The 21,749-nt window shown below is 35.0% G+C and overlaps 1 protein-coding gene across 7 annotated transcripts in view; it reads right to left on the minus strand.

Moving 5' to 3' along the window:
• Positions 1 to 21,749, minus strand: part of LOC587453 (mucin-17) — a 151,038-nt gene that overhangs the window by 34,018 nt on the left and 95,271 nt on the right. For all 7 annotated transcript variants that reach the window (XM_030975375.1, XM_030975374.1, XM_030975373.1 and 4 more), the window contains 15 exons: positions 19,496 to 19,744; positions 17,547 to 17,801; positions 15,412 to 15,663; positions 13,614 to 13,862; positions 12,852 to 12,965; positions 9,050 to 9,172; positions 8,167 to 8,289; positions 7,528 to 7,650; positions 7,099 to 7,224; positions 6,639 to 6,764; positions 5,237 to 5,371; positions 4,401 to 4,556; positions 2,565 to 2,726; positions 764 to 880; positions 35 to 271 (listed from right to left, as the gene is read on the minus strand). In XM_030975375.1, coding sequence (XP_030831235.1) covers positions 35 to 271; positions 764 to 880; positions 2,565 to 2,726; positions 4,401 to 4,556; positions 5,237 to 5,371; positions 6,639 to 6,764; positions 7,099 to 7,224; positions 7,528 to 7,650; positions 8,167 to 8,289; positions 9,050 to 9,172; positions 12,852 to 12,965; positions 13,614 to 13,862; positions 15,412 to 15,663; positions 17,547 to 17,801; positions 19,496 to 19,744 — 2,547 coding nt within the window. The remainder of the gene's footprint in view (positions 1 to 34; positions 272 to 763; positions 881 to 2,564; positions 2,727 to 4,400; positions 4,557 to 5,236; positions 5,372 to 6,638; positions 6,765 to 7,098; positions 7,225 to 7,527; positions 7,651 to 8,166; positions 8,290 to 9,049; positions 9,173 to 12,851; positions 12,966 to 13,613; positions 13,863 to 15,411; positions 15,664 to 17,546; positions 17,802 to 19,495; positions 19,745 to 21,749) is intronic.

The raw sequence follows: 21,749 nt of genomic DNA on the forward strand, positions 1-21,749 counted from the left end.
AAGAAAGTCAATGGCAAGGAAGAAATATATTTACCTGAGACTCTAACAAAGAAGGTACAGGTGGCTCTATTCTCTGAGACATCCTCAAAGACATAGGAAACAGAGGATGTACCAAGTGGGAAGAGTGATGATGGAGCATCAGATCGGAATACCCTTACACCATCTGGTGATGTAGGTTCCTGCCATGTGCCAAAAGCCCTGGTCTGACCAAATACAAGCTGAAGCTCAATATCCTCTGGACAGCCCACAATGGATGGTTGGGTTGCATCATCTGTAGTAAAGGATTAATCACTGTGCAATTTTTTTTTCTTCTCTCTTTTACATAAAAATTAAAATGTTAGCTGTATTTTATTTTAAGATAAACAGAGGCTTTTCTTGAAGAAATGTGTGGTCTTTACAGATAGATGGTCAGAAAAAGAAGGTTTCACTGCACATACCACCAAAAAGAAAATACACAGGAGTAGTAAGCAATGTATAGTTAACAGCTAAATTATTCTTACCCCATGTGAATATGAAGTTTTTTTGTTTTTTTGTAACTCAAAATGAAAGGTGAACTGGATGAATAAGGAAAATTGTCAATACTATTAGATGTAGTCTTTAAGATTGGTAATTTGAAAACAGCTCAGGTAACATAAACCAAAGAATACATAATAACTGGTCGAAGGGTCTCATTCTTTAATTGAAAATCCTAGGAGAGCTTCTGCAAACATAAAAGTAATTATTTCAGGTATATACATAATCATTCAAAACCAGATCAACTTACTAGAAACTTGACACTGGTCTCCAAAGAATCCCAAGGGGCATGAGCATGTGTAGTAGGTATTGAAGGACATACAGTTTCCGCCATTCTGACATGGAGCACTGGCGCATGGGTCTGGAGCTGTGTTAAGAAACAAAATGAGATTGTGGTTTCTACATTCTATTTTTATTTAAAAATTCATAATCAACTTCTCTCTGTTCTACGGAATACATTATTCCTCATTTTTTAAAAGGTTAGTAGACTGAGAAATATGACTTTGTAGAAGAAGATTTTGTTAATGTCCCTATTAACACAAGAATCAATTAAGTTATAAATATTATGAAAGTACAGTGTAAATGATACATTTCGCTTGAAAGACAGTCACAATTCTCGCTATTGCTATTATTAAAAATACCTGTACGTTACATTAAAGCCCAATTTCAAATACACTCTGAGATAGGTTAGTGACCAAACGCCTGGTATATTTGCATATTTTTATATTTGCATATATATGTGCATGATAGTGTGTGTGTACTCTATTTTCCTACAATAACCACAGTGATTCTTAACACAATTTTCAAGCGATTTCAGGAGTGGATCATTACAAAAAAAAGTATGAAAACTATTTTTAAACATTCTAAAAATAAGACATTTGCATGTTTGATGGCAAGAGCAAGTAAAAGCATAGAAATAATAATGTCAACTTTCTTTGGTTGTGTTAGTTGGCAAGTGCAAAAACTTGTCTAAAATACTGATGGACAAGGCTACAAAACAGGGTTCTTTGGCTTGTTGGATGAAAAATGGACATTTCCTCAAAGTTTCTTGAAGAGACTTCCATTGTTTCAATCTGGTCGTCGATATGATTTGGAGCATCTTGCTTTTGTATTTCTTTGCTGCCATCACAAAAGTTGAGGAACCTAGAAAAAGCTGTTAAATCTTTCATACATGTACATTGGGCATATGCATAATACGTATACGGCGCGCATACCGCCGTAAACTTGAAATATTTAAGCCCCAGAAGTGACTTGAATTACATCCAAGAGGCTACATCTGGGCATTTTGGCGATGTTGGCGATAGCGAGAACTACAACGGGTAAAAGTGTATTGACCCCACTGACAAATGAATTCTCTCTTTCCCTAGACCCCTACACTTATAGTTTTGACACTATTGAGTGATTGACTGACATCTTTTTTCTTTGGTGATTACAGTCAAACCTGCTTTAGTGACCACCTGTCTACAAGGACCACATTTAATGTTTCGCTTGAAAATGGTTTCTCATTGTAACATGTACTAAAGTAACCTGTATACAAAGACCACTTTTTGTGTTTCCCTTTGGTGGTTGCTATAGACAGGTTTGACTGTACATACATAAAATGAGCTGTAACAGGTACATGAGCATTTGTCAACATCAATAACCCACGACTTGTAATGGCCAAAATTAAAGTGATTTAATCTTTGTGCAGCACAAAACATACAACCATTTTGTAAAAGGGTCTGAAAATCAGACTATTACTACATGTAAGTTGATTTGACAACTAATGGGCCTCATTTTCCCACTAAAAAACATTTTTCAAGCCCTTTCCTTTTGAGGGACGTTCTAAATTAGTATTGTCTTTCAAATGCCGTTGGAATTTAACCATTTCATTTTTGGGCCTGTAAAAGGGACATAATATACAAGAACCATTGGTCTGCATATTTAACTAGTTAAAATAACATTTATAATCATTGTATCAGTGAGTACGTCATGTATATTGACATGAATATTGAAAAAAATCTAGAAAATCTTGGTTAGATACAAATAACTATTATCATTCATATGCTTACCGACAGTTTCGCAGTTGTGCCCAGTGAGGCCAATAGGACAGTCACAGTAGTAGTCTACATCATTGGTAATGCTTTGATAAGAGTTGAAGCAAGGTGCACCACCCTGGCAGTCTGGTCTGTCAGGTCGTACAACATTGCAGATGTCTTCACTGGGAGACGAAACTGGAAACACAGGGTCAAGAAATATGGACATGAATGCATGCTTAGTTTTGAGGTACACGTATGCATCCCGTCTCATTATCACAGGATATATACAATTTCCACACAACTGCGCCAGGAGTGTCATTTTGACAGACATGGCGCATTATAAATGTTCACTATTATTATTATGTCTACTACAAATACTTTACAACTTCTATAAACATGAGTGTTGGCTCAGTCAGTAGAGCGTCCGCCTCACAACCGGGAGGTCGTGGGTTCGAATCCCGGCCGCGTCATACCAAAAGACGTTAAAAGATGGGAGTTGTTGCTACCTTGTTTGGCGTTCAACAATAAGGGATATAGCAACGTCGATCTGGCGCTGCTCAGTGGCTGCCGGGCTCACGATCAATTGGGCAAAAAGAATTTCTGTTTCGGTTTAATAAAATTTGGAGTGGACTATTAGGCTATCATTATTATTATGTATATTTCAAGCATATCATATTATTAATATTATCTTCATGTGTATTAAATACACATGAAGATCTTACAATGCCACATACATTTTTCTTTCCAGTATCACTGATTTTTTAAATCATAGTACACAAATTTGTGTTTACAGTGATTTTTACAGTGTTATATCAACATTCCATTTGCGTGCTCATCAAAATATCAATGACTATATCTTTACTCTTTGAATGTTTTGATGTAAATGGGTACCTGGCAGGAATTAATTCCCTGAAATGCTAGAGCGCCGCAGTGGCTGCCTTGCTAAAGCGAGGGTAATAATAGGGGCAGCGCCAGGAGCGTCACAATGTGACGGACATGTGCGCTATATAAGAAGCCACCATTATTACTATTATTATTAATGGAACAGAAAGCGGACTACCACAGTTGACTTATTTGTCACACGTACACAATGATTATGGACCTTGTACTCCAAACAGCAGCCTGGGGTTTCAGTCTGTACTAAATACAGAATTAATTCCATAGGTATCACTTCAAATTAACTTTGTGTAAACACAAAAAGGGATAATTTGTGTCGATGCCAAAGACTTTTCAGTGTTTGTTATTTTAAAGAGAGGGGAATGTTTTTTTTTAGAGCAGGATATTTCACAAAAAAGGTTACATATTTCAAAGATGACCCTGTACTTTTTGTGAATTTGTACCCAATAAGCACAAATTTGAGTTATATTTAGAACTCATTTTGTACTTTTTTTCTTTAAAGATAAACTTGAGTTCTGGTAAAAAAAGAAAATGAATTCTCACAGAATCAAACGAAACTTACACTTAATGTTCAAGATTACAAATAAATATCATGTGCCAAACAATTTTGGAAGAAAATGTATACTGGCTGAGTAATGAGTATAGAAAGATAAGGAAATCAGGGCAGTACTAGCCCCGACACCATGTGTGTTGTCCCATATACATCTTTCTGTGTAAGTGATTGTTACTTTACCAAGACTCTGCCAAATTTATGATGATTTTGATGACTCCAGAACCTTGCATTACACACCATTACTTACATGCTATATGATCAACTTTTCTGATCCATTCCACACCTTTTCTTTCACATTGCAATCGCATTACCAGAACTCAAGTTTATCTTTAAATTCCGCAAACAGGAGGTAAATTTCAACTCCACAAATAATCATGAGTGAAACAGAGTGATATCACTGAGGAGTTAATATACCATACCTGTCTGCCGCAGGCAATTAGTTCCAGTGAAGCCAATGGCACAGATACAGTAATACTGAGGCGTGTAGAAGTTAGGAAGACTGCTGTGGTAGCTGGCCACACAAGTAGCTCCATTTTGACAGGGATTGTCGAGACAGAGGTCAATGTTTTGGCCAACTGAAAAGACACATAAAGATTCAAAGCAGAGACATGTTATATACTAAATATTAAATGTTCCCATGTGAAATCATTATTGGTATTAAACAGTATAATCATTATGTAGTAATTTTTTTTTTCTTGTTTATGCCCTGTTTGTATGTCCAGGGCCCTGTCTTACAAAGAGTTGCAATTGATCCAAATCAATTGCTAGTCCTCCAATCAATTGCAAGTTTGCAGTCTTCTATCTCTTATGTACATAGTTGCGATTGATATCAACTCTTTGTGAGACGGGGCCCTGGGCTATCATATATCCTTTGTTGTGCAAGAACATCAATAATTTAAACAAAAGGAGAACAAAAACAAGAATTTAAAAAAAAAAATTAACAAAACAATGCAACTAAAATAATAAGAACCAATGCTGAGTTATAATTTCTAAAAACTGAATTATCAATATTTCTGTTGCATTTTAAAATAAAAGTTGTCTAGATCAGAGAAAGATCAAAGCTCGATATGGAACTAGAAATTCATATAACTAAATTTACAACATTTCTTGGGTTGATTTCTCCTTAAAAATGAGAAAGGTGTCAGTCACGAAATGAACGTACATGTAACTTAACACTGTGAGATACAAACAGAAAAAAGAAGAAAACAACAACATTTTGTTCTACATGAAGGAAGTATAGGTACAGAGAGCTAACCTGAGGGTTGATTGCAGTTGATACCAGCAAAGCCAGTACGGCAGAGACAGGTGTAGAACTGGCTGTCCATAGTAAGGCACTCTGCACCATTTAGGCAAGGGAAGCTATTGCAGGGATTAGGATTGGTTGTCACCACTGGAAAAATATGATGATGATGATAATAGTAAAGATAATTATAATGATAAATATATTGATATTAAAATAATAATAATAATAATAATAATGTTTGTAACGATCACTCACGTAACCATGTTTTGAGTAATTTCATAGATACAAGCTATCTAATCTACGAAGTGTAGGATTGACACTACAATTTTTTTTCCCAGCCAGTAAATCTCAAAAACTCACTCGCTTAATAGTACGCAATGCAACATTTTTCTGTACTATATACCACTTGAAAAAATATTACAAGTGCTTGTTATAGAGACTGGTCATGACATATATCTGATATATTTACTCCCTTTATTTTAATAGTTTATATGTACTCTTAGTTACCATCAGTTCCTTTAGTGGGTGGGGGATGAACTGTAGCCGGCCACATGAGACTTTCAGATAGAGTCAACCTTTATGGTAGTGCCCAAAATCATGGGCGGACAATTATGCACAATTTTTTGTGTTAGTCTCTTCTCAGTGACCATTTACATTGATTTTGTTAACATCTGGGTCAAGTACCATTATGTTAGCTAACACTTCATATATCAAATAGCGTGTTCTAGAAAGTATGTGATTATGTGAGTGCTTGTTACAAGCCCAATAATAATAATAATGATGAAAATAATAATGATAAAAACTAGACCCCCGCAATCGTGTTAAAATGATATGCATGCAATGGCATCCGTATTTGCCACCACTGATCTTGATACAGATTGATTTTTATAGGAATTTGTGAGAATTCTGAAGGACTTAGGTGATATGGTGAAGAAGCAGAAAAGAAAGAGAAGAAAAAGAAGAAAGAGAAGAAAAAGAAGGAGGAGAAGAAAAAGAAGAGGCAGAAGAAGGAGAAGAAAAAGAAGAAGAAGAAGAAGAAGAAGAATATATAACATTCTAAATGCTACATTTATACACAACCACTCTCAACTATGCATTAGAACACAAAAGGAGATTAGAAGTTAGAAAACGATATTCAGTGAAGCCTTGAAAATTTGATTCAAGATCATGTATTACGACAAACCGTGAGTTAGAAAAGAGTCCTGCAACAGGAGAGACTTTAATAAAAATCCAAATATCATCCTCATTATTAACACAATTATCTACAACTTTGTAAAAAATCACTAACTCTAAACACTTGAACTCAATTAATCCTCTTCACATTCGAATGCACCGATAAGCATCTTCCACAAATGGGTGAAATGTCAAAAAAGTAGAATACTTTGGCACAGTATTAAAGAACAAAGTAATTTACCTGTTTCACAGTGGAGACCACCAAAGTTAGCTGGGCATTGACACTGGTAAGCTGCACACTGTCCTTGAATAGGCAAACAGTTTCCTCCATTTTGACAGGGATTGGCAGTGCAGGGAGACGGAATTGCTGCATGAGAATCAATAATTGACAATGATGACAGTGATGATAACTATCATGATAATAGTAATAATGATTACGATAATAATATTAACAATAATGACGATGATGATGATGATAATAATAAAAATGGTGATAATGATGATGATACTGCTACTATTAAAAACATTGATAACTTTAATTTTTTTTGCACAAATTCTGTATATATATATATATATATATATAGGCGTGAAGAAAATGGTCTAGGAACGTGAGACGTAGCTGTACTTTATGTATATATATATATATATATATATATACTCAACTTGCCATATAAACTGCAATTTAACAGAAGTTCACATACCAATTTCACAGTTATAGCCAGTGCTACAGCCGGTACATTCACAGGTGTATGAGAAGCAGTTGCCGTCATTCAAAGGAGAACAAGCGCCCCCATTCAAGCATGGATTTTCAAAGCAAGCATCCCGCACTGCAAGGGTGGAGAAAAGATTTAGTAATCAAGTAAATATCCATTTAAGACATCTTTACAGTAAAAGATAAATATATATATGAAATATTCTATATTCATTCTCCTGGCATGAGGGCCGTAACAATCATACACAAATTTATCAAAAAAAGACCACCAATATGTTTTTTATATTGTACACTGCTCACTGAGCTTATTCTATTTCAAAGTCAGAGACAAGAAAAGGTTTACTGTGTCATATGCCAGCAAGCCTTGAAACATGTATTTTTCTTGGAAGTGTAAAAATGACCTTCAGTCTCATCTCACCTTCATTACAGTATGCACCAGTAAAGCATCCTGGACAGGAGCATTTATACTCTGTGCAGAGTTGCCCGACAGGGATGCAGTTAGCCCCATTGGCACACAGGTTGAAAGTGCATGCACTGACCTCTATTTGATTACACAGAAGGGGAAAAGAACCAACAACAAAAAATGATTATAAAAGAGGAAAGAAGAAGTGTTGACAAAGTAATACTATAACGTATACAGGTAGTTATATCAAACTGACTGTCTCTTTCTTTCATCCCTCTTCGCTTTCTGTTTTCAATTTAAAGACAGATATATATTATTATTGTATACACACATCTACTAGCAGAGCCTCAGTATTGATAATGCAAACACATTGAGACGTGCATTGTACATGTACTACTGTTTGGCCAGCTCCGTGCAATGCATGATGTGCCGTCAATAAAGCAAATGGCAGCCTCCATGATTGTGCAACTCTTAGCTTTTTGATCGAGTTTGTAGTAAATTTCTCGATTTCATACTCATATTATGGACCCCTCTTATGAAACAAATGATACATGCTAAAGCTTAGTCTAAAGTAGGGGGTAACAAATAAATAAGTAGAATACAGGCCATTGTGTTTTCAAAAGAATCTTGTAGAACAAAAAAACAAAACAATACCTTGTTCACAGAATTGGCCAGTGAAACAAAGAGGACAGGTACAGGTGTAGAGCTCACAGTTCAGAGGATCAACTGTACAAGATCCACCATTCTGGCATTGATGGTTCTCACAAGAGTCAATTGCTAGTCAAGACAAATTGGAAATATAACAGAGGAAAGAGAAATTGTAAAACTATATCCATTGGTACGTTTTATATAGGGGGAGTCCACAGTAATTTGTTCCACATGTAACTAACTGCATAACAAATTTCATTATATCTCATGTTGTATGAAGTTGAAAACCCTCTTATAGCTTGGAGCAGTCCAAACATCAAGGATATTGAACCGTGGTTATTTCATCTTTATTCAGTTGGGGTAAGTGGACATGTTCTTATGATAGCTATAGCACTAACGATAAAATGACAGAGACGATTGTCTTTTGTGTGCCTCATATTGCACTTTTTTCTTTTCTTTTAATTGTTAACATTGTATCGTATTTATGAAAAAAAAATTGTTAACAACACATGTAAAATATATTATTCATCATATAAATTCTCTGTATCTATTTTGTATCACGTATATAAACAAAGAAAAGAATTTCCGTTTCGGTTTTAATAAAATTTGGAGTGGACTAAAAGTTTATTATTACTATTACTATTAAAACAATTTCCGATGTTTGATTTATAGATTATACAGAAGAATTAAAGTTAATAATGATACTTTTGGTGCTAAGTATTGTCAGAATTTGATAATATGGAGGGAAAAAATGAACAAATACTATGACTTGCCTATAAGATACATTACCATCATGACAAGAAAAGCATATTAAATACATGTACCTATTAAATGGGTTGAAATGATTGTCATATGAATCAAGAAAAGCCAGAGAATAGAATATACTTACGCAAATTACAGAATCTTCCAGTAAAGCACCCAGAGCATTGGCAGCTGTAATCTGTACATGAGCCTGGATCAGGCGTACACACTGCTCCGTTCTCACAAAGATTGTTAGTACATGCATTGAGGTCTGTAGAATGGTACATTACAAAGATTCACAAATTATTTCAGTGAACTATACTTTACTCAACATTGTATTGCATTGCAATTGGGATAATTCTACTGTTGTAGGCCTGCATCTTTACATGTAACCCTGTAATTACTACAGCTCTTTTTTAGCATGTTTACTGTAGTGTGTTATATTGCAACAATGTATCAATCTACATTAAAACACAAGAGGTTTCTACTTTATACATGGATCAAACGAAACAAATGAAGAAATGCTTTCCTTTACAGTTTCAATGATGATCATTTTAATTAGGTGATCTGCCACCTAGCGTAGCAGAGCACATATTGATTTTGTCATAATGTATCTTTTTTCCCCTATTCTTTCTGCATGGATTTGTTTGCTTCATATCTCTTGAATGACATGGTTAATGACAATGATTTTTTTTATATTACTGATGCTGAATTGAAATCATCTAGGCGCCATTTTGTTAATTTCTATTATTGATCATATTTCCGTCATACATTGTCATTTCTGAATGATATTTGATATGCATAAACTTGACGTCATGGGTAAACTTTTGGTCACACCCATGTCCGTGCGCACCTCATGGTGGATGCGTACACGTCCATCAAACTTTTAAATTAGTCACGATGCTTATTGGACTAATTAACTACATGCTTCAAACATTTTTAAACATTAAAAGAAATTGGCGAGCGTACACATATACGCACACTTTTGCGTGTGCCGTCCGTATAGTAAATGTATGAATTTAATTTTTTCACTTGTATTGTGTTGCTGATACTATACTTAACAATTTGAAATCACTTTGAGCCATTCTTGACCTAAATGTAGCTCACAGACATTTGTTGAACCTCAAAATTGATGCATGCACGGATCTTCAAAAATCACCATAAGTGATATAAAAAGTACCTCTTTGCTATACAGGTTACAGGGGTGATAGCGAGCGTAAAAAACATAGGTTTTCATGAATCTGAGCGCTTGCGCAAGGTGTTCACGCAAGTCACAGCACCTCTCACCCCCCCCTCCCCCCCTTGCACGAGACATTCAAGCAAGGTCATATATGCGGCTCTCCACCCCCATCCCCCCCCCCCCCCCCCTGCATATAAATTTTTTTTCTTCAGATTTTCACAGGTAATTTTCAGGTTTGTGGTTACCCCCAATTTTTCTTTCATGTTCTGATAGGGTATGAATTGTAGACGTGATTTCATGTATCACGTTAGCTGTTAATAATAGAATGCTTTGTTGTCAACATAGTGCCACTTAATTGAAGTGAATTAGATTTGATTAGGTAATATTTCCCATTGATGTTTTGAATATATCTCGTCTATTCTTACCCTGATGTCTCCCATGTTTTATTAAGCAGGGCTCCCATTTAGCCAAGTTATATTGGAGAGTTATTGCGAGTTGTGGTGAGTTACCTCAAAGAGGCACTCGCACAAACTTGCGAAAAAGCTCTTCTTGTAACTCTCTATGGCTCGCTACAACTTTCAACGACTCTCCTCAAAGTCATGAGAAGTTCCAAAATTTTGAACATGTTCAAAAGTTTCACTGACTCGTTGTAACTCGCCACCCCTTGATCGCATTTGACTCGTAGAAAACTCTTATCACTCGTTAGAAGATCTTGATATCTTGTTGGTAGATAGGTACAAGTCATACACAGGTCATCGCCACTCAAACAGAGCTCACGTGACTTGTATCGCACTCGGTTTACTCATACATCTATCGTAGGAAACTAGATTTTGCGTCGTAGATCACTCATGCAAATATCATAAAAATAAGTAAATTTCAAGCGAGTTCACGCAAGCTTACGCGAGTTGAAGCTAGCACCTGCTTGCCACAACTCAAGGCTCCAACTCGGCTAAGTGGGAGCCCTGCTTTAAGCTCTAGCTGAGACATTACTCTACAAATGTACTTGATTCAATCAGAAGAGGGGATCGTGGTCAAAATTCTGATTTTAAGGTGAAGACCTGCAAAATCTGCCATTCTGGTTTCTATTTGTACATGCTATCTCCTATTGATGTTGTGTTATATTTCTGTAATGGATAGTCATTTATGAATGATATTTGGTATGCACGAACTTGACATCATGGGTAAACTTATGGTCACATCCATGTCCATGGGGGCCCCATGGGGGACTGAATTTGTTCATATGAGTGTAATATGAATGGAAGGTGGGATTTTTTTTGAAAGACCAAATCTTCCATTGAGTTAAAGGTAATACAAAGTTTTGGGAATATTTCATCAGGATTGGATCATGAAATTTAAAATTTGCATTACGTTTGTGAAACATAGTGTTAGAACACCCAACTCTAAAAAAATTGGGCTCTAAAAAGCTTTTGATTTGGAGTAATTAAAATTTTAAAAAATAAAAAATTTTACCGGTACTCCCGGTAAATTTGGTATAGCTCCCTCTCAGTTCGAAAATTTACATGCCATCTGAGAGCATAACACATATATAGCACTATTGTCAAAGTGTAATAATTAACATGTTTTGGCACCAAATCATATTACCAGACTTAAACAATATATATAATCATGAAGATAATTATTTTAAAGTTGAGTTGCCTTAGTGTAAGATTTTTATACCGTCTCCTAAATTTGAAGAAAAAAAACACTTGTCTGTACACTGTAATCGCAATATATAATTTTATAATCGATCAGACCGCCGCCATATCTTTACTGTACTTACGTACGTTAATCTATGTATTTCCTGCGCGGGCCGGAATATTCTGTGTTGTTCTCTTCAACTCATTTTTCCATTTCCCTCTCTTAATCGTTTCTGTGTTTTCAACTTTGAAATGCATTTTGTTATTGCTCGACTTTGATAATATTGTTGTTCGCCAGCTCTGTGAACGAACGCACATATTGCCTGTATTTTGGTCAAGTCAAGTGGTCGTGATGAACTGCAATGATCTGGCATTGATCCTGTGCATGTGTATTAGGCCCGCGTATATAGTACATGCAGGGACTTGGGAGATCACCTAATTGGTCTCCGTGACAAATTCATTGTCTAGTTCATTTTTGCTATTGGTATCACTCCTTTTAGGGTTTGGACAGGACCTGCTGCCGACAGTGTACAAATAGAAAGGGTGACTGCTATACATGGAAATCCTATATTTCTGTGTCCCCCCCCCCCCTGAAGTGGGAGTGAAAATTGGTCAACCAAAAGATACATCCATATATCAATATCCTTTAAATGTAAAATAAGTGCTTTTACATGATGTGATTTTCATAATATGAAGGAAAAGAATATTTGAAATAAAGCACTGCATTCACAGGAGAGAAGTAATTATTGAAGGCTATTTCAAAAAAAGATTGTAAGCTACACTGAACATACATATTGTAAAATGTGGAGAATGGAAGAAAAGAAGCTAGCAATTCAATCTTATGACAACATGAGATGAGCTATCAACTGTCTTTAAAATGCATTTGTAAAATGGTATTCAAATGACAAGCATTAATGCTTCTTCACATACGACTTGGAAAAATGAGGCGGTTTACCATAGGTTTTTTAAAGCATACTGCGCCTCACATTTTGTATCTTATAACACCTGGATAACCAAATGCCCACAGGACCATTGATGCACACAGATACTTAATTCCGATACCCTTTCGAACTCAAAAGCATGTGAATGAACCCTTGGGCAAGGAAAATACTAAATTAAGCTAGACTACTTACTTGTCTCACAGTTGGTCCCTGTAAAGCATTCTGTGCAGATACACTGGTAGTTAGTCAGATCTGTTGGTACACATAAGCCTCCATTAAGACAGAGATTTTGGTTGCAGGGGGTACCTGAGGGGAAAAAAATATGTATTTATTTTTTATTCATTTGGCAACAAACATCAAGATAAAACGATACATTTACATACAAAAAAGGAAGAAATCGATTGAAAACATTTGTTGTGATGGATTGGTTTGCGTATCCTAAATATACTTGGGGAAATTTAATTCCATATTATTGAAAAGTTAAATGCTCAAGGCAGTAAATACAGTATACATATCTGTACGAGTATTTCTGCTTTTCTATTGAGAAATATCATATTAACTTCCATTCATTAATTTTACACGTCTTAGAGTATAATGCAATAAAACTTTTTATATATTTTAAATATTTCTACAAGGAGATTGATCCTACCATTTGCAGACGATACATGTTTTTCAATTAACAAGAAGATTTTTCAAATATGCAGCAAATGGTAAGAGTGAAATTGTATCTGGATCAGTGCAGCCATCTGCAGGCCATCATCATTTATCTGGATAAAATATTCTTTGACTCCATAGATAAAATTTCACACATATCTCCAGCCGAGTACATACATATATAAGTGAAATCATTAGTATACTTGATGGTCAAAAATTGGCCGACACCACCTCTAATCTACCCTCTGCATTTCAAACGGTTCTTTGACACTCAATGCTGTACATATACATTGTAGATACCTGTGGTAATGGTGACTGTGAACGTGCAACTGTTCGAGTTGCCAGAGGAGTCAGAATATGTGTACGTGACTGGAGTCACTCCAATGGGAAAGAGGTCACCAGAACTGGAGGAGGATGATACAAACTCCACCGTGCCCGAGTTATCCGATACAACAGGAGGATCCCAGGTTACGTAAGTACCAATTGAGCCTATTATCACAGTCTGCCGAATGTTTGCAGGACAAGTCACTTGTGGTGGTATATTATCCGCTGTCAGTGCAAGAAAATGGGATGTGTATTGCTGAGAGTTACCTAAATATCTAATTGGATAATGCTATAAACTGCTGTAATTATCTGGAAATTAAGAAACAGTAATAAAGGTCTTAATTGTTTACATTTAAATAACAGAGGTTGCAATATTTTTGTATAGAAATATTTATGTATGAGTTTAATACAAGCATGATAATTCCAATGAACCTATACATATCTATTCCAACATACTATCGAATTACACTTATTTTAAATGTGTCTCACAACATGCCCTATTATTGCTACACATGGATCTATTGTACATCCACAATTATACAGTGCATGCCCCCCCCCCCCCAAAAAAAAGAAGGATACCCAACTTTGGCAGATCCAATTTAAAGGTTAAAACCACTGTTAAAGCCAGGGTAATTACGCTGCATTATTGTAGATCGCTTTAATAGAGACTTCTGATAAAGTAAGTGTTAGGCACTATATAAGCAAATATAATTATTATTGTTAACCTTTATGACTTTGAATTATGTTACTTTGAAGAGTATCTAAAATTCTGTCTAAAGATACCTTATACATAACTCTTGTACCAAGTTTGTGCTAGAGCAATAAATGTGCGCAAAAGCCCTTACCCAGTGTTATTTCAGTCCAAAAATAATTGCTGATATTATTATACGCATTGATTCTGTGCATTATAATAGAAAAGGTAGCAATGTTTAACTCAGATTCAAGGAAAGGCTCATTTACAAGCCATATTTATGATATCCTCCTAATGGTGACACAACCTTGGCAATTCTCACGTCCCATGTTTAAGGTAAGCATTGTCATTGGGTCATTCAACATGGACAAAGTTTACTTGCATGGATGCTATCTACCTATCATTTTCATGTAAGTCTGTTATCAATATCTTTGGTAGTTATCATCTTGACTTTTTTCTTGCATTTACTGAATCCTCAAAGTTAGTAAGCCTCTATTTCTTTATGTGCTGTTCCAGGCAAAAACACACATTTGTAATGGTGCATTAGACAAGCCAGAAGTGAGATTTTGGATCTTATGAAACAAGAAGTTATAAAGATGTTTAGAATAATTTAAGGTTATCGTGAAGATTGAAACAAGGTCATGTGAAAGGTTAGATACATTGGATCACTTTAAACAATGAAGCACTGAAATATGAGGCAGTATTTAACTTTTAAAAGGATTTAAGTAATGCATGCATATGGCCTGACTCACATTTGGTAAATAAGGAGTTTTTTATAGCATTTTTGTTAAACCCTGTTGCTCAGTCATCGGTAGCAGTTATAATATGAATAGGGTATCAATAGACAGAAAACAAGTCATTCTTTGCCATGAAATAGATTTCAAGGTCACATTAATAATGACTTTATAATTATAATCTACTACAGTTGGGTAAAACTTTTTTTTTATATGCAACGTATAATAATACCCATTTGTAATATTTTTGCTTACAAATCATCATTATAATATAAGCATAGACTGTTTAGCCAGAAACATCTCCATCTTAAACTTTGTAAACAAAAATTTGTGTACTACTTGTACATACTTCTTGTAATAGTTATTTGAAACTGGCACTGCTGAGTATTTCCTGCTCCATCTGTAGAGGTGTAGATGACATTCCACACTCCTGGAGCAAAACGATTCCCGGGGGAGAAGTTACTAATTATGCTTGGAAGCAGCCCAGAGTTATCTGATGTAGCTGGCGGTGTCCAGAACACAGCAATGTCTGTAGCTTCTAGAGAGATGCTCCTTTCGATGTCTCCTGGACATCCAGTAATCAGTGGTGGGACTGGATCAGCTATAACATCAAATCGTATTTTCAAGCAATTATTATACAAATACTGAATGCTCCATCATCATCATTTAGCTACTGTTTTTCCCACGCTATTTTATCAGACAATTCATTTCCCATTGAAAACCATGTAGATACCTACCAGTTTGGAAACAGATCTGGATTACCTACTAACATTACATGTATCTTGTTGGTCTTTTACATAATCTTTATCATAGTGCAGAGACAATAAATCTGTTTCAACAAATTTTCAATAATTCATATGTACTTTGTACATGTTTAAATATGTTTATATTGAAGCGGAAATAAATAAACCAAATTAAATCAAAATCATGTATTCAGCAAATAGGGACTTGCCCAGCATATGGAAATACAAGTAGTTGACTCTTTCTTGGTGAAAATTGTATCCTACTGGTTGACTGGTTGCATAAAATATCCCAAATACATCATGAACATTTTTTCTTCATGCATTTGTTCAAGTTTACAATGTTTTAATATATTTTCATGCTTTCTTTTGTGACAATTTAAACTTTTAGCATATTCTGACACGTCACAGGGTCACTTTTTGTGTTCTTTGATTCTCTTTGACAACTATCTACTACATGTATGTAAAGTGACAGTATAAAGACTGAATAATTCTGGATCAAGTGAGTTACAAGTGAGTTTAACTACTGTATACAAAATTATAACTAATGAAATGATCTTACTTATTGCAATGTACTTTAAATGGGAAAATGTTCTCACAAAGCTAGGTCAGCTGGTTTTCCTATAGGATTTACCTCATACTTGCTATAGATGATTTATTTGAATATTATTATCATCAGACTTGCATGTCTCCAGCAAGTGGGGGCTTAATTATCCAACATGGCCATGTGGATATTTTTTCCTCAATTGTAAACGTTTTCTCTCTGGTTGAACTCTTGAAAATTCTTTAAAAAATATGAGTATTTCTTATTAAACATGTGTGCAAGTATTTTATGCTTTAAAAAATGTTGATTAAAGCAGATCATGTGAAATATCTATTTTTCTTACTAAATGACCTTGGAATGCTTTTTATCTACCTTTTATGTACTTGTATGTCTGTTATTTTGTACAATGTTTTAAAATGTTTTATATTTTTTAACATGTTATATACTACTACGACATAACATGTAAACATGAATTATCCATCACTAGCTGCTGTTTGTGTGAATTTATTTGTACAAAACATGTATTGATTGTTTAAACTGATTAATAAACTGTTACCGGTATTGCATTGAAAATGAAATTGAATTTATGGTCCTTCTCTGAGACTTGCAGTGTTAAGCTGCCTATTAAAGTTAGGCAAGATGCTCTCATATCTCCTTTTACTAGCTGAATGAAATATACGAACCAACAAATTCACATTTCCAGAGTGATATTTCACCGAGACCATAGGCCAATGTTGAAATATCCTTGAACAAGGGAAATAATGAATGTTAAGGTACTTATATGTTAATATGTATATAGAATGAAGATATGCATCTATATTTGTCATATATAATCAAGGTTTTTTACTCTCTCATGTCTTGTTTAAAAAAAGAAATTGAATTGCCATCTCAATCAAATTCAAGGGATTGCCATAAAGGTACAATTTCAGTCTAAATTCTCAGTTCTATTGTAGTTCAATTAATGCATGTGTGAATGTAATAAGTGGGTGTATTTGCTGTGCATCATTGTTCCAATATCATGAATACTATACTATGTTTTGATATACAAATTTTTCTGACACAACAAAATAAGTTCTTGAGGGAAAATTTCTTTCCCTATGACTTAATTGTCCTGTGTTTTCACCAAAATTGTTTATTTTAAAGTTTTTCCTATGCACTAAGAATATATATGTTATCATTATAAAAATTCAAAGAACTTACACTGAATGACATTGACTACAAACAAACACTGGGCTGTGTTGCTGGAAGGGTCTACGAACTCAATGGTAACAGTAGTCGCACCTACAGGAAAGGAATCCCCGCTGATATGCGATCTACTGAGAATATTCACTACTCCCGAATTGTCAGTCGCCACCACAGTTGGCCAAGTAACCTGAGCAGATGTTTGACCCAAGTCAATGGCTGTGTTGAGCGGTGATGGGGGGCAGTTGCTGATGACTGGCAACTCGTTGTCCACTACAAACAAATGGAAATTGGAATAGAGATGTTGTGATGTAGCTAACACTTGAACATATAAGTCACTAGAGTGTGATTGAAATGATATGGGGTTCTAATCACTATGAATATGACGGACAAAGAAAGCGGACAAAATATACAGTTCCTCAGGTAGACAAGGGAACATCCCTTCACTAGCTGCTATTATGTAAAAATGTGTAGAACAGGTGTCACATGCATATTCACTTGTTCTACACATTTTTACATAATAGCAGTGAAGGGATGTTCCTTTGTCTACCTGAGGAACTGTATATTTTGTCCGCTTTCTTTGTCCGTCATGTTCATAGTGAATATTCTTGTTATGACCCTTTATTTGTTGTACAAACACAAATATTTGCTTTCAAACTACATGTCATGCTTACTCAAGCATGAACGAATATATGTACATGCACACCAGTACCCTATAAAGAGGTCATTATCTTTTGAAGAAATTTTCTTTTAATTCAAGAATAAGGAAGAAATTAACGGTCCTTGGACAAAACTTTTTTCCTTACAAAATCAGGCTTAGATATTTTACCGGTCTTGAGAACATTGTTTTTCTTAATTGCTTTTAGAAACACAAAGCATCCTATAAAATACCTCATATGATCACAATGTGAATTTGAAGACATACACAAAAATATGTAAAATCAATGATATTGAGCATGCTTCAAAGTTAATCTGGTTACCTTTTGAATAAAAATGCCTTTCACAAGACAATTAAAATCTATTCATCATGAAGTAGTTTGGTAGTTTGGGTTACAATTACATGCAAGCATATGAGAAATAGGTAAAACTCCAAATTTTCTGAAAATTGCTTTCACTGAAACCACATACCTACTTCTTGATGAGCAATCTGGATGAGGAGAGAGATTATATTATCTTTTCATGCTCGGTTACTTGGCTAACATGCATTTCATACCAAATTAATTAAACAGATAGTAATCTCCTGATAGTCGTAAGGGCATGAACTCATATATTTGTATACATAATAAATCTATACTCTAGATCTAGACTATACTGTAAGAATAAATGCTGTCCTGGCTCTCAGCAGATGATTTTTTTTTTAAATATTGGTGATTCTGTGTAAGATGGTTGGTTGGAATCTATGAAATCTTTAATATTATCAAGGGGCGGTTTAGATGGATTATCTACAATCTTAAATAACTAATATATTCTATCTTATCTTTAAAGGAGTAATCAGTATTCTGAGACCACTTTTATCTCATACTTAATCTTAAATGTTGTACCTCAATCAATACCCCTTGCATATATGTAAATTACAGTTGTACACATGATACACCTAGCTTTAACATTTAAACACCCACATTACTTTACATGAAACTTTATATATAAAACTTTAGCGTACAGGCTATTTTTATCTTTACCACAAGGGCAACATATTTCAACAAGTATTCTGCTAGTTGTGTGTCCAAAATAAACAAAGAATACAGATTATTGACCACCTTTCTCAAGCAAAACTCTTATAGGAATATCAAATTATATTTCAAGATTTTTGCCAGCTAAATTCATACATACAATAATGATTGTGATGGCACGATTTTTGAAAAAATCCCAGCAAATTCTTGTTTGAAAATTGAAGTACCGGTAATGCATTTGTAAGGACATGAAATAATTCTCAGAATACCATCCCAGATCTTTAAATAATACATTACCTGCTATTACAGTAATAGTAAATGAGCACATTGCAACATTTCCTGAGGCATCACTTGCAGAGTAAGTAATAAGGGTTTCTCCGATGGGCAAAAAAGATGGTGAAGAGCGATCTGATGTAACAGCTATGACTTCACCAGAGTTGTCTGTTGCTGTGGCGGAGATCCAAGTCACTGTCAAGCCACTCAATCCCAGAGAAGTGAGCTCCGAGAATCCTTCAGGGCACACTAAAACGGGAGGAATCCTATCAACTGCCAAGATCACAAAGAGAAAAATAGGGAGTTCTAAAACAATTGTTTGTTTGAATTACCTTGCAGTGAATAATAGCCTATACTGCACAGGGTTTCCTGGCATGAAAAGTTGCAAAAACATTGTCAAACCAGCACTGTGCATCCAGTGCTTGACAAAATTTTTGATACACTGCAAACGGTGTGCCTTGGGTGGGATTATTACTTCACAATAGAGTGCGCGCAAAGTTTGCATTTTCTCATACACGTAATAGATACGCAATGCAGATTACAAAATCTACATTATTGCCCACTAGTTTAGCACACATTTTGCCATTTCATTCTCTGAGCGGTCAATAATATTTTTTTGACCGTAGTTTTGTTGGTTTATCAATTAAACCTTGAGGGCAATAACATTTAATAATCGCCCTGCTCAGATGTCTGATACGGTTAATAATACATGATATCATTTTGGATACAAATATGGTGTATAGTCCATGTCAGTTTTTAACATAATACAACTGTTCTCCAATGGAGTCCCGAATAATATCATTCTCTACAGTCATATGGTATTCTTAGTGTGACAGCATTTTGACACTATAACTAAAAAAGAGAGTAAATTTTAGCAGTAATGACACACATGCAAAAAAAACAATCTTGATATTGATTCTTTTTACATCAACTAACAAGGATGTAGGAATTTTGTTGTATAAAACAAATGATGCATGTTTTTCACTCATTCATTACAAAATTTATATCTGCTCTTTTTAAGGCTCATTAAGGTACTAAGTACCAATAGCAGGCCCAAAATATGAAAAGGTTTAATTCCAACAGTATTTGAAAGATAATACTAATGTAGAACTTCTCTCAAAACGAAAGGGCTTGGCAAATAAAGACCAATAGTTGTCAAATTGACTTTAGTGATTGCGTGTGGTGTGTATTGGGTTTTTTACAGACGTGTATCAATCAGATATGATTATTTACTTCTGGGGACCGACCTTTAAACGTCACCATCCAAAAAACGTGACTCAGTTTTGAATCTGCGTCCTCAGCTGAATCAGTTTGTAACTTCCATTGTTAGCTGGATTACAGGCGCACGCCACAACGCCTAGTTGCAATCGAAAAAAAAAAACTAAAAACTAATTACCGTCTATACTATCATTTTATATTAAGATATTATAAATATGTAACAACGTTTTCTTGATAGTGCAGCGGCTTAGCAAGAAAATTGTGCACTTTTTGATAAAAGCATGAAACTTCTAGCATAGTTTGCTTTCACCATAAGATTTATTTTCAGATGTGGAGGGAAGTCAGATTTGACCTCTGATGACCCTGAGAGGTCAAATCCAAAATGGCCGCCAGGCCGCATGGTCTAATGTACAAACATGCTTAACTTTTGAACCAAATAGTCCAGAGAAACGTTTAAGGTGTCATTTCCAACTAACTTGGGGATGCCAATTCATTTGGTAATACTTCTGAGATCGCCTGAACTCAGGGTTTTGCATTTAGGTCAAGGTCAAGGTCAAAATTGACTAAAAATAGCATGTTTTGAAAGGTTACAAATGGTTAAATCTCATTTATTTGTCATTTGTTCTCAAATTTCTTTAGGAATTGTTCCCCTGCATAGTCCTCCACCTTAATCCTTTTCAGGTAGTCTATTTCAGTTTGATTTGACCTCTGATGACCCTGAGAGGTCAAATCCAAAATGGCTGCCAGTCCGCAAGGGCTAATGTATAAACGCAGTAACTTTTGAACCAAATAATCCAGAAAAACATTTAAGGTGTCATTTCCAACTAAATTGGGGATGCCAGTTCATCTGGTAGTACATTTGAGATCACCAGAACTCAGGGTGTGGCATTTATGTCAAGGTCGAGGTCAAAATTGACTAAAAATAGCAAGTTTTAAATGGTTACAGAAGGTTAAATCCCCATTATTTGTCATTTGTTCTCCCTAGCTATGTTCTCAAATTTATTAAGGAATGGTTCCCCTGCAGAGTTCTCCACCTTAATCCTTTTCAGTTAGTTTATCT

Source organism: Strongylocentrotus purpuratus, unplaced genomic scaffold, assembly GCF_000002235.5.
Source record: "Strongylocentrotus purpuratus isolate Spur 01 unplaced genomic scaffold, Spur_5.0 spur5_scaffold_8, whole genome shotgun sequence".
In the NCBI taxonomy this organism is placed as follows: domain Eukaryota; kingdom Metazoa; phylum Echinodermata; class Echinoidea; order Camarodonta; family Strongylocentrotidae; genus Strongylocentrotus; species Strongylocentrotus purpuratus.